The 12,087-nt window shown below is 46.3% G+C and overlaps 1 protein-coding gene across 3 annotated transcripts in view; it reads right to left on the bottom strand.

Moving 5' to 3' along the window:
* Positions 1-9,021, bottom strand: part of PRMT3 (protein arginine methyltransferase 3) — a 123,040-nt gene extending 114,019 nt beyond the window's left edge. For 2 of the 3 annotated variants that reach the window (XM_006014703.3, XM_025199676.1), the window contains exons 1-3: positions 8,934-9,021; positions 7,816-7,898; positions 4,066-4,115 (exon numbers count right to left, since the gene is read on the bottom strand). In XM_006014703.3, the coding sequence (XP_006014765.1) occupies positions 4,066-4,115; positions 7,816-7,831 (66 nt within the window). In that variant the 5' untranslated portion in view covers positions 7,832-7,898; positions 8,934-9,021. The remainder of the gene's footprint in view (positions 1-4,065; positions 4,116-7,815; positions 7,899-8,933) is intronic. The other variant, XM_025199605.1, reaches the window with a different exon arrangement.
* Positions 9,022-12,087: the final 3,066 nt, after the last annotated feature.

The raw sequence follows: 12,087 nt of genomic DNA, 5'->3' as shown, positions 1-12,087 counted from the left end.
TGGTCCTGGCTCTGACTACACGTTTTTCTCCAAGTATTGCACTGTTTCAGTAAGCCAACCCCATGTGCAAGCTGCCCCAATAATTTCAGACAAATAGCAGCTATTGACATACCTAGGGGTGCACCGCTAGAGATTTTTTGGGCTGATACCGATGGCCGATTTTTAACAAGCCATGTCAGCCAATACTGATTTGATGGCGGATATGCAGCCCCGCAGCATGGAGAGTGGCGACCAGTTGGTAAGTCTGATGTGAGGGAAGGAGTAGGGGGGCAAGATCAAGGCCCCTGCGGTTAGGGAGTGGGGCTGGGGTAGGCGTTGCACAGCCAGGGTGGGGCATGGGACGGAGCCCTGAGCGTCTCGTTCGGTGGGGGGCACGGGGCGGCTCCTGTTACATATACCCCAGGAAGGCATAGGGGGCATATGCCCCTGGATCTGTGCATGGAGCAAGGGTGGGCTGGGGCCTGGGCAGTGCCACTCTTCTCAGCATGGGGTTGGGTCAGCCTGCGCTTGGGGTGGACAGCAGTGGCACTGGAATTGGGGCTACGGGGGGAACCGCAGCCCCCACTCCCAGTGCCACCACCACCCACCCTTAGCGCAGCCTGGCTCAGTCCCCTGCCAGGAAGAGCCTGGCACTGCCCCAGCCCCAGCCAGCAGTGGCAGCCTGTCCTTGCCCTGCATGCAGATCTGGGGGCACAAGCCCCCCATGCCCTCCCAGGGTGCATGCAGAAGCAGGAGCTGCCCCTCTCCCCGCATCCCCCAGATGAGCCACTCATGACTCTGTCCCGTGCCCTACTCTGGATGTGCAGTGCCTGCCCCTGCCCTACTCCCTCCCTCACTGAGGGGGTCTCGATCTGCCCCCACACCCCTTCCCTCCCATCACCCCTTCCCCCACAACAGACTTACCAGCCAGACCCGGCTGCTCTCCATGCTGACCGACTGTGCTCCTTGCCACCTGTGTACTGTGCTGCAGCTGAGCACGTGCACATGACATTTATCAGCCACATCAGCCAAAAAAAGCCAATTGCTGATACTTTTAAATTTCCTTATATCAATGGCTATCCGATATGGGACCGCCATATCGGTACATCTCTAGACATACCCAGGTAAAAAGCTACTTCCATTAAAGGCAATTTAAACAAGGAAAGAACCCAAAGATTTAAATCCACTCAAATACTAAAATAATACTGAAAACATCGGGCATGGTATTTTTATGGCGTGAACATACAAGTCAAAACTGAAGGGAGGAGAGTTATAGATCAACACCACATATAAGCTACATGTAATTTTTATGTTTCTACTTGGAGAAAGAAAAGGAGACATAATCTGAACAATACAATCTATCATCCCTGTCGTCATAACAATATAATACAGGCAGACACCAGCCTGTTCAGGTACCACTGGAATCTGAACCATGGGACCTCAGCAACACAGCAAACCTTCCTATTCTGAGCTCTATGTTTCTGTAGTTAAATTGCCAGCAGCACCTGAGATGGCAAATTAAAAGCTAACTCATGTATGTCTAAACTATACTGAAGTCACTGCTACACTGATATATCTAAGGGACTTAGAAACAGTTAATAACACAAACTCCTCCAAGGATCTTAGGAAGACTTGCATACCTTTGAGAACCTGTGCCTTCCAGCTCAGTATCCCGGTTCTAAAGAAAGATCTGCATGTTCCATATTTCTTGGGAACCAGGAGAACTCAGTCTAGACCTCGTTTCTCCATTTGGAAATGGCTACTGTAAAAGCACCTAAAACCGCTCGTCACCCACCGAGCAAGTTTTGTACAAGACACTACAGACTTTCTACGGAAACTTAAAATTCCCCACAAAGTTTTATCAATGATGAGAGAGTTCAAATAGAACCAAATTTTAACTTAATATAAATTACACTATCTTAATTTATAAACATTTCTATGGTTGCACATGAAGATTCACTCCTCTTCTGGTTTCCTTCAACTGGCTTTTTAACAGATGTTATCCAGAATACCAGGTGCTAACTTTTGTACTAGTATCTCAAAATAAGTAAACAAGAGTGATCACAGGCATTACAAAACATGACTTGACAGCAGCAGATAACACATCACAGAAAGAATGCAGACCTCTGATGAGCATCTAAAAAAACTTGACATTGTCAACTGTTTCATAGCCCTAGGGTGACCAGCTGGAAATGATTCACAAACCAGATTAGAAAGCATTTGGATAGTTTGGATACTTGTTTGCACTTCCCATAAATAGGACTGGAGGCTTCTACCTGTATTTTACAAACGAGATGAAAACAGCTTTCAAAAGCAAGAGCACTCGCTTCTCCCAGCTACGGAATGCAGGAGTTACCTAATAGTTTATACAACTATTTAGGTAAATTGTATGTTAATAGACCTGATTATCACTGAGTACTGAGAACCTGTCATCAACAGAAATTGTAGCTTCATATCTGGATAGCCACCTGGATACCACGTGAAGAACTGCTGCAGTACAGAAGAAACCCCCACACAAATCGCACACTGCTAGTTATGACGTATCACCCCTCCCTTGAACCTGTACAAAAAATCCTCAAAAAATTGCAACCCATACTAGAAAGAGACCCTATTTTTAAAAAGATCTTCCCAGAGCCACCCATCCTAGCCTTCAAACAAGCACCGAACCTCGCCAATCTCATCATCAGAAGCAAACTTCCTCAAGCCCAGAACACACCAAAAGGATCCAGACTGTGCCAGGACAAGAAACGCAAAACCTGCCAACACATCTCCACCACCCCCACTACTACTACACCCCACAACAGAGCCATCAGCATCCCAAGATCTTACAGCTGCACCTCCAGAAATGTAGTATACCTCATCCAATGCACCAAATGCCCTGATGGAAAATAGGTAGGAGAGACCAAACAACGACTGCGCACCAGAATGAACGCACACCAGAAATCTATCAAAGACAGAAATACCCAATTACCGGTGGGGGCACATTTCTCACAGGAGGGCCACTCTCTCTCCAATCTCTCAGTCCTGATCCTCAAGGGAAACTTGCACAACACTTCTCAGAGACGAGGCTATGAGCTCCATTTCATCAACCTGCTGGATACTAGAGATCATGGACTAAACATAGACATTGGATTTTTGATACATTATAATCTGCCTGGCAACTGACTCCCCAGCCCAGCCCAGCCCCTGGCTTCTTTACTTTTCATTCCATCCAGGAAGAGCACACACCAACTGCTGAAACTTCCTTAGCCTGACGAAGGGTTTTTGAACCCGAAAGCTTGCTTAATAACTATTCTCCAACTATTTGGGTTGGTCTAATAAAAGATATCAAATTCACCCAAGGAACCCTGTCTGCCTACGTCCTTAGACCAACAGGGCTACAACCTACACCCCTGTAACAATAGATCAGGCGTAACTGTGTTTCAAAAAGTATCAAGTTATCTGAAGCCCATCTAGACTAAAACAAAACTGAATCAAGTGACAGGATGCCAATCTGGTTAAAAGTTACAGTTATTCAGATACATTATTAGGTCTGTTTTTAAACCTGACTTAGATATAACCAGAAAAAAGACAAACTAAAATTTCAAATTAAAGCTAAAGTTCCGCTCTCTTTCTGCTATTACTCCATGATTCTCTCTTTCTGTAGCATCTATCTAGACTTGGCCATTACAGATAGAATTTCACCAAGAACAGGGAACCAGAGGATAAGAAAGACTATTTAAATCAACAGCCACGTCAACTATTACTTCACTCATTCCACCAAAATCCAGGATGGAGCAACCGTACAGGAAACCCAATAATTTGAATTTTATGCAAGACTGGAAATATTGGAAAGGAAAAGAATAAAGGTGCCTCAACTCAAACCTATCAAGGAAATACAAGTTAAGCTGCCACTTCTAAAATACTCACATATCTGCAGAAGCCAACTGATAAATATTTTCAGCCAGTTTTCCCAAGCTTCATCTCTTAAGACTTTGTGCAGAATTACACAAAAAAGATGACACACGGAAATTTTATGGCTACTACCTACGTTTCTGCCTCACATGTATAAAAGTAACAAACTGAAGTAATAAGTTGCCTACTTACCTTTATTCTAACAAAGTTTATTAGCTTAACATATCCATAAAATTCAAGTCCTGAAAAAAAGAATAAAGCTAATGTAAAAGGAAATCTACATAATTTACAATAACATGAATGTTAATTGGTTGTTCAATTGGCCGATTTCCCCTTGGGGTTTACATCATTATCTAGCGCAGTGTTTGCATCTTAATTTGCCATTTACATTATTCTGAAATTTTTCTTCAGGATAAAAATGACCGATTCTTTAATTCAGTTCGAATTTATGTTTAGTTTTTCGCATGTCAAACATATGCAAACACAGCTTATCATCAGGGATTTTCCTCTCTTGCCAAACAGCTATTATTTTTACAAAGGTTCCTTAACTGTAAACACCCTTTGTCTAAGAACTACACAGAACAGAATACTTATCCACATTTGTGCTTTTGGCCTATTGAAAATAAGTGAATCGTGGCCAACAGTAATATTATGACAAACATTCCTTTAAAATGGCTATTTAACACAACAAAAGCCGTCTACATGCATACATGGACAGCAGTTGCATTGAACAGCCATTACCTAAAGCTAAATTATAGTCTCCACTGGTCCTTATAGCTTGTACATGGTTCTCAAAATCCTTCAAAGAGTTGTCCGTCTCCTCCCAGCATATCTTCCAAAGCTATGGCATCCTGAACTGCAGGCCATGTGGGTGAGGTCTGGTCCAGCCGTGCAGAGGGAGGCAAGGAATGTGGGCCCAGCCTTGCCACTGCTGCCCCACTGCCAAATTTTCCAACCCAGGGAGAGGCCTGCAGGCCCAATGCCATGGCTCTACAGGCTGGATTTGACCCAAGAGGCTGACCACCCCTGACCTAGACAGACAATACCAAGGTTTCTGAAACCTAATTCCTCCTAGCTTTTTTTCTTATTTCCAGACTCCCAAATTATTTTCAAAATGTTTTGGATGCTAAAACAGAAATAAAATTCCTTCCTAGGCTCCTCTACTCTCCTTAATTAAAAAGTATCTTTCTTCAAGAACAACTCCTGTATATCCAAACTATGATTTCTCTAGTTTCCTCATAAATAACTTTCCTCCATCTTAACACAAGCCTACCCACAAATTGCTGTCCTTTACACTACACCCATATTAGCTCTCTGCTACTGTTTTTAAAAGTATCCAAGCAATTTAGTCTCATAAGTCACGATGTCAAGTCTAAAGCTACATAGATATTTGGGACTTTCAATGAGACATTAGGCTAGGACATAACATACTTACATTGGTATAATTTGCATCAGTTAGTACAATAATGTAACCTATGTTGATAACCAAACCAGCTCTCTGAAGCTAACTGTTGGCAATAAGCCAGTGTTTCCCAAACTTTTCCTCAGCGTGACCCCATTTATTAGAGGTGCACCGATACATCGGTCTGATATCATATTGGCACCAATACGGAGAAAACGGTCTATATTGGAAACTGGCCTGATGTGGCCAATAAATGGCCTGTGCAGGTGTGCAGCTGCAGCGCAGCATGTAGGCAGTGAGGAGCACAGCCAGCAGCACGGAGAGCTGTGTGTATCTGGTAAGTCGGGCAGCACGGAGCTTCAGTCACCAATTTGATTTGTAGGATATCTGGCCCAATTCAGGAGCCGAATCTCCAAATACGAATTGAATCAGGAGACCCATTAAAAGATCTGAATCAAATCCAAAGCCTCTGGACTGATTCGAGGCTGATTCAGAGAGATTTGGATTGGCAAAGCTGCGTTTGGGGGGGGGGCCTCTGCCACGAGCCCTCAGAGGCCCTGATCGCTGCTGCCAAAGCCGGCGAGTGTGGGGCGCTTTCTTTTTTTTTTTTTTTTTAAAGTGCTGGGAGCCTGGAGCCGGGCAGGGGATGGGGCCAGGCAGGGCACCCCCACCCCTGCGCCCTCCTGGGGTGCACACAGAGGCAGGAGTTACCCCCCTCCTCCCTTCGATGAGCCACAGCTCCATCCTGCGCCCTGTTACACCTTGGCTGGGCAGCGCCTGCCCCTGCCCCAGCCCCACTCCCACTCCCACTCCCTCCTTCCCTCACTGCAGTGGTCTTGATCTGCTCCCCCACACCCCTTCCCTTCCACCAAAACAGACTTACCAGCTGCATGCAGCTACTGGAAATCTAATTGGTATCGGCCAATATGCCTCCTTAAAAACTGGCTGTCGGTATCGGCCCCAAAAATCTGTCAGGGCACCCCTACCATTCATGACCCCATTTCCTCAGCATGGCCCCTCACTCCCAGCCCACAGCACCCCACCCTGGTGACTGCATTCACTGATGTTGGGACCCTATTTGGGGTCATGACCCACAGTTTGGGAACTGCTGCAATAAGTGCTATTTTGCAACCTAACCACTAGGTGGAAGGGGAATTAGTAATCGCTTGCTTTCACTGAACACAGAGTTGCATCTGGATTAAACTGACTAGTTTCAGGTACGTGCCTTTTACACTACTAAAACCTTTACCACTTGCTTAATCTGGAGTAGCTGTACTGTGGTATCTTTACCCTGGAATGAAATGATTACGTGACTACAAGGCTGCATGTTGTACATCCAGTCCACGTTTACATCCATTTAAGCATGTAATGTGTGCACATCCTACCTGGAAGTCCCAAATGTCTAAATCACATTTGAATAGAGCACTTAAAGAAAACCAGACTTCTAGATAATGTGTTCATATTTTAGTGAAGAATTATTGTGCCCTATTTGCCAGGCTAGTTAGTTATATTTGCTGTACTGTAGTCAAGCTTAGCAGTCATTTCACAGAAAAATTCTGGTCTGCTCAGGCAATTTCTTAACATATTTAACGGTTTCAAATTTCTACCTTTTTATAACGAACTTGTAATATCTGCCTATGATTGATTCTATAAAAAATAACTAATTCATGGGCCAGCTCTTACTTTCTTTATTAGGTGCCTAAATGTAATCCTATTCCAAGGATCAAGTCCCTGAAAAATTGTCAACACAAAAGGTGACTGGATCCTCTTCTTCCTTGCTGCTTTTAACACGTTATCATAAGAGCTTTAGTAATGGAATTGGCACATGTCTAAATAACCTCTCTTAATTTGCTTGGTTTTACCATCCTCCCACTACCACTTCCTACTTTGTTATCTTCCCTCCTCCCCATCCTCTTCATATTTAATCCATGTTCTTGATCAACATTCACAAATATTTTGCCTACTACTAGCTTGCATGCAGCAGGGGTTGAATATCACTATTTTGTGGCACTGATGAGTTCTAATTCAGGTCACCAGCACCCAAAATAAAATTCTAAAAATACCAGTCTTTTAGCTGGGTTCCCTAAAAAAACAGATGAATTACAAGTGCAGAATTACACTTAGATGAATTAGATGAAAGAGAAGTGGGATAAGTGTACTGCAACATATAACAACAAAACAAAAACAAAAAAAAAACAAGTTATACTGTCATACATCTGCTCAGATCTGAGAATGATAATAAATAGCCATAATAGAGCCTCTGCCATTCAGTGTGCTAGGCCTAGAAAATGTGAACATAAGCAAAGAAAATAGGTATAAAATACAAGAAGAGTCCATCATAAAAAAAAAAGAGGGTATAGATATCTTCCTCAGGAAAACAGATAAAGTATGTGGGCCAGACTTCAATAGTCTTTGTTTCTGGACAGATGAATGTGCGTGCGCATGGTGAACTTTCTCTGATGATCCACAACACCTGTTTATTTTTCTAATTAGGACATTGCTTCATGGCATATTCTTAAGAGTCACAAAAAGACACCTACCATGCTTTTGAATCATGTTGTCAATACTAAACTGATGCTCTGATTTACAATGGGAAAATGTATCTTCAGCAGAATTGAACAGCCTGCAATTAAGAAGAAACCAAACAGAAAGTGAAGAACGTGGGGCAAGGTTAATGTTTAAATTCAGATTACGTGGGTTTTTCTGTGCTTTATCAAATCTCCTCAAAACTACAGTTCAGTAGTGCTGCTCATTTGTTTTGGTAGTATGAGGAATGGAAGACGAAATAACACCTGCTCACCCACATCGTGAGTCCAAATTAGAATTTGCAAAATACTTTGTAATGAAGATGATACATGAAGAGATTTCAGATATTTTTTTTAAAGGAAAATTCCAGCTGGGACCCCTTCTTCATTAGCTGTCATGCTTTTACAACCAAAACACAAAACCTACACTGAAGAAAACAGCGAGATTCTACTGTGCACTGTGCTGTTGCAGGGCCTTACCACACTGTCCACTTAAAGCCACTAGAAACCCACTGTGCAGTTGCTACACATTTTCAAGCACCAACTTTATAGCTGGCTGGCCCTTATTAAAGCTGACAGTCACGTTAATGGTGTAATAGCTTGGCGCATGCGGATGGTCTACATTGGGCACATCTACATGAGACACTACGTCGCCATAGCGCATTCCTACAGCTGGGGGTGGCAGCGGCACGCAGTAGATCTTGGGGTGCTTTTAAATACTACAGGTGATCTCCTACTTAAAAAGGCTGAAGACCACTGCTACTGTGCGTTACTACCACCACATACCTGCCAAAAGTAAGGGCGCTAAGACAGCTGTTACTCTGTCACCATGTAGCACTTCCAAAAACAAGTACTAAAGGACAGCACAGTAACAACTGCACCGTGGGGGAAATGTGTACACATGCCCATTGATATTTACTTGCACAGTACACCTGGTCAGCGGATATTTACCCGAGCACGTGTAGACACGCCCATTAATATGTAACTGCGCAGTATGTGACGTGCAGCAAGCTAAGGTCACAGGCTGAGCGCACGGGACCTTCCGTGACAGCACAACCCGGCCCCAGCGCCTCAGGCACTGGCCGCTACCCGTGGAAGCCCCGAAAGGGTGACCCTCCCGCCCCGCCACGGACCTCTCGCAGAAGAGGCAGCGGCTCCGAGGCTCCTGGGCCGTCTCCTCCTCCTCGTCCTCCCACAGATCCTCATCGCCGCTGCCCCACAGGTCGGTAGAGGGACCGCCGGGACAGCTGGCCTGCGCCCTGGCCCCGCGCCCCCTGCCGACTGGGCGGCCTCAGGTAGCACGTGGGACTGTGTGCTCCCGTCTTCCCCGCAGCTGGTGTAAGGGGCACAGAGCTGCACGGTTTTCCCCTTGCCCAGTTTTTTCCTCCCCTCTTGATGCCTGAGTTCTCAGTTCCTGCAAAAACCACTGCTTCCCCCCACCTCTATCCATCCCCTCCTACCTTGATCCCGATACAAGAGGCCCCTCGTCTCCCAGCCAACCCCATTGGCTGTCCCCCATTTGGTACCTGCAAAGGACCCAACTGAATGTGTGGCCACAGCAGAAGCACAGCTAACTGAAGCGCGTTGCTATTGACCAGGGGTTGAGGGGGGGCTGTAGCCACCCCAAAATTCACCTTAGTCCCCCCTCCTAGCTACTTCCTAGCTCCACCTATATCCAAGCCCCCTGCTTCCCCCCAGGCCTGCTGCTGAGCCTGCCTGCAGTCTGCAGAGGCACGGTGCCTTAAGTGGGTGCTGTTAAAAAAACAAGTATGTTTGGCCAGAAGATGTATAGCACAACCCCCACACCCTTCCAATTTTCTGTGTAGCCCACTTCAGCCCCCTCCCTCCCTCCCTCCACCTAGAAGAGGCTAGCACCGCCCCAGCCATTGAAGCCTTGTGTGTCCACAGCTGTTTTGATGCTAGTCATCTCCTACCTGTCACTCCCATGTTAAAGTGATTGTCTGCTTTTCACCTTAGCGTAACTCCTCCGGTGAGGGGCTGCGGGTGTGTGGCCATGGTGACTCAGTTTCTCCCAAGAGCCCCTCGTTTTAGCAAGAGAGAACAAACACGTTGGATTTATTTATCCCCGCTAGCATTAGAACCGCAATCTGTAATATACCCCAAGACACCCAGCCTGGAAACCTGATAACAAAATGACCCCTCTCACCAGCTTAAAATGCCAACCGCAGCAGTCTCACAAGGACCCTTTAGGCTGAGACGCTTCACCTTGTGCTGTCTCAGGTTGCACAAGCACTTCCATTGCTCCACAGTCACACTGACTGCATGAACTTCTGCTGCTTTCTCTGTGCACCTCACTCGTGTATCACAACAGTCAGGTCCTCTCTCTGCCGGGGTCTCCTCAGGGGAAGTTGATCCTTCTCCGAGTGGCACTCAGACCTGCCTCTTCCACAATCTCCCTGGGGCCCATTTCAATGGTATGTGGAGCCTACCAGGCCTCTCCCCTGCTCCTCCCATACTGCTCTGGGAAAAACAGCTGCCACTTTGCAGCTCCTCTCCGCAACTTCTCCTCCTGCTAACCCTCAAAGCAGTCTGGAAGCTGTAATTCAACCCAGCAATCTGGGTCTGGTTTTCCTGGGCTCTCCATCCCTCTCTGCTTAACTTCTCGCAATGCAGTGGCAGAGGTTATATTAGGGTCTTTGCTGCCTCTCAGCTCCCATGCCAGAACCTCCGGGCTCCTAAGTTTCAGAATCAGAGGGGCTGCAGAGGTCATCTAGTCCAACGCTCTAGGTCCAAGCAAGCACTCAGGCATGTTGGCACTGTGTGTCACAGGTGCATTGGCAATCCAGAAATCTCCCAGAATACATTCAAACAGAGTTGGCAACCCTACTCATCCAATGCTGATTCGGCCTATTTTGGATGAACCTGCCATGAAGAAGAGGCTTCTCTGCTCACTGCTCAAAGTTCACTGCTAGGCAGCTAATTCACTGCTTTTGTGTCCCATCCCCAGGGCCAGGCCAGGTAGCACAGGACTAGGGCAGCAAATTGAAAGGGGTGGCAAAAACAGGGTGCATAAACCTCACATGGGCTCGTTACAGGCTGCCTCGGAAATCTGTGCATGTGGAGAAGTGAGCAGGGCAGCTCTGGCACTGCTGAGCCACTGCTCTGGGGCTCTGTCTGATTCCCACCATCACCAGGTCCCAGGTATGTTAAGAGAATGGTGGCAAATTTCATTTGCCTAGGATGGCAAAAATCTTTCCACCACTCCTGCCTAGTCTTCCTCTGTTCCCCCAGCCCCCACCAAACACATCTAGTTCTCTCAGCCTCACGTGGCTTACATTCCAACCTCTTTTTCATTGTTGTTGCTTGCCTCTGGATCCTCTCCAGTTTTTCTACTTCCTTCTTATAATGCAGTGCCCAGAACCACACACTTGTTAGGAACGCCCAGCATAAATATATTCATATCCTATTTATACCCATATTTTCATGTACTAACATTATCCTTTAGCTCAGTGGTGTCAAACATATGGCCAGTGGGCTGGATCCAGGTCATAGAGATGTACAGTCTAGCTCATGAGCTTCAGACCAACCCTGCACACCGCATGCAGTGTGCAGACACATCTGGCATGCAAACTGAACCTGATGCCACTGGCACACAGGGAATCAGTCTGGGGCACTCACTGTATGCGGCACTCCTCCTGGATGAACCTATGGGCTGGCTCCGGGGTTAATTAGGATCAGGCCATGACAGCCAGCAAGGAAAGCTGGTCTGGTGGGATGCAGATGCAGCTCGCCCTGCCTGTGCTGGCTCCCTGGGCTATAGGTCATGCCTGCAGCACCAAGTCCATCCTGCCCACCACATGCAACACAAGCCCTGAACTGGTACCAATGTGGGCTGCCTGTGGCAGAGGGGGGCAGCATGGGAAGTGCACTATATGTGGCACCCCTCTGGACTGGTCCTGTATGCTGGCTTTTACACAGTCTGATCTGGGCCACGGACTGGCCCAGAGACCCATGGAGCTAGATGAGTTTGATGCCCCTGATTTAGCTTGAGAAGTTCTCCTTCTCCAATCTATTTATAGAGAGCAATTGTATTGTCAGAACCCATTGTTCATATGCCTATAGTACAGTGGAGGATTACAGAAGGCAGTCTGTCAATCATTTTGTAAGTAGGTCATGTAAGTAGGTCACGAGTGGAAAACTCCAGAGCCCAGTGACTATATATTAACGACCTAGAAAAAGTTCCCACCAATCTTATGTAAATTCGTACCCCACTATTGGACTGTTCTAAATTATTCCTACCTATCGGCTAAAGATTGGCTTTCTTGT

The sequence above is a fragment of the Alligator sinensis genome, unplaced genomic scaffold (assembly GCF_000455745.1).
Source record: "Alligator sinensis unplaced genomic scaffold, ASM45574v1 scaffold442_1, whole genome shotgun sequence".
NCBI classification, from domain to species: domain Eukaryota; kingdom Metazoa; phylum Chordata; order Crocodylia; family Alligatoridae; genus Alligator; species Alligator sinensis.
The sequence above is the reverse complement of the archived record's forward strand: the minus strand, read 5'-3'. Positions and strand labels throughout refer to the sequence as shown.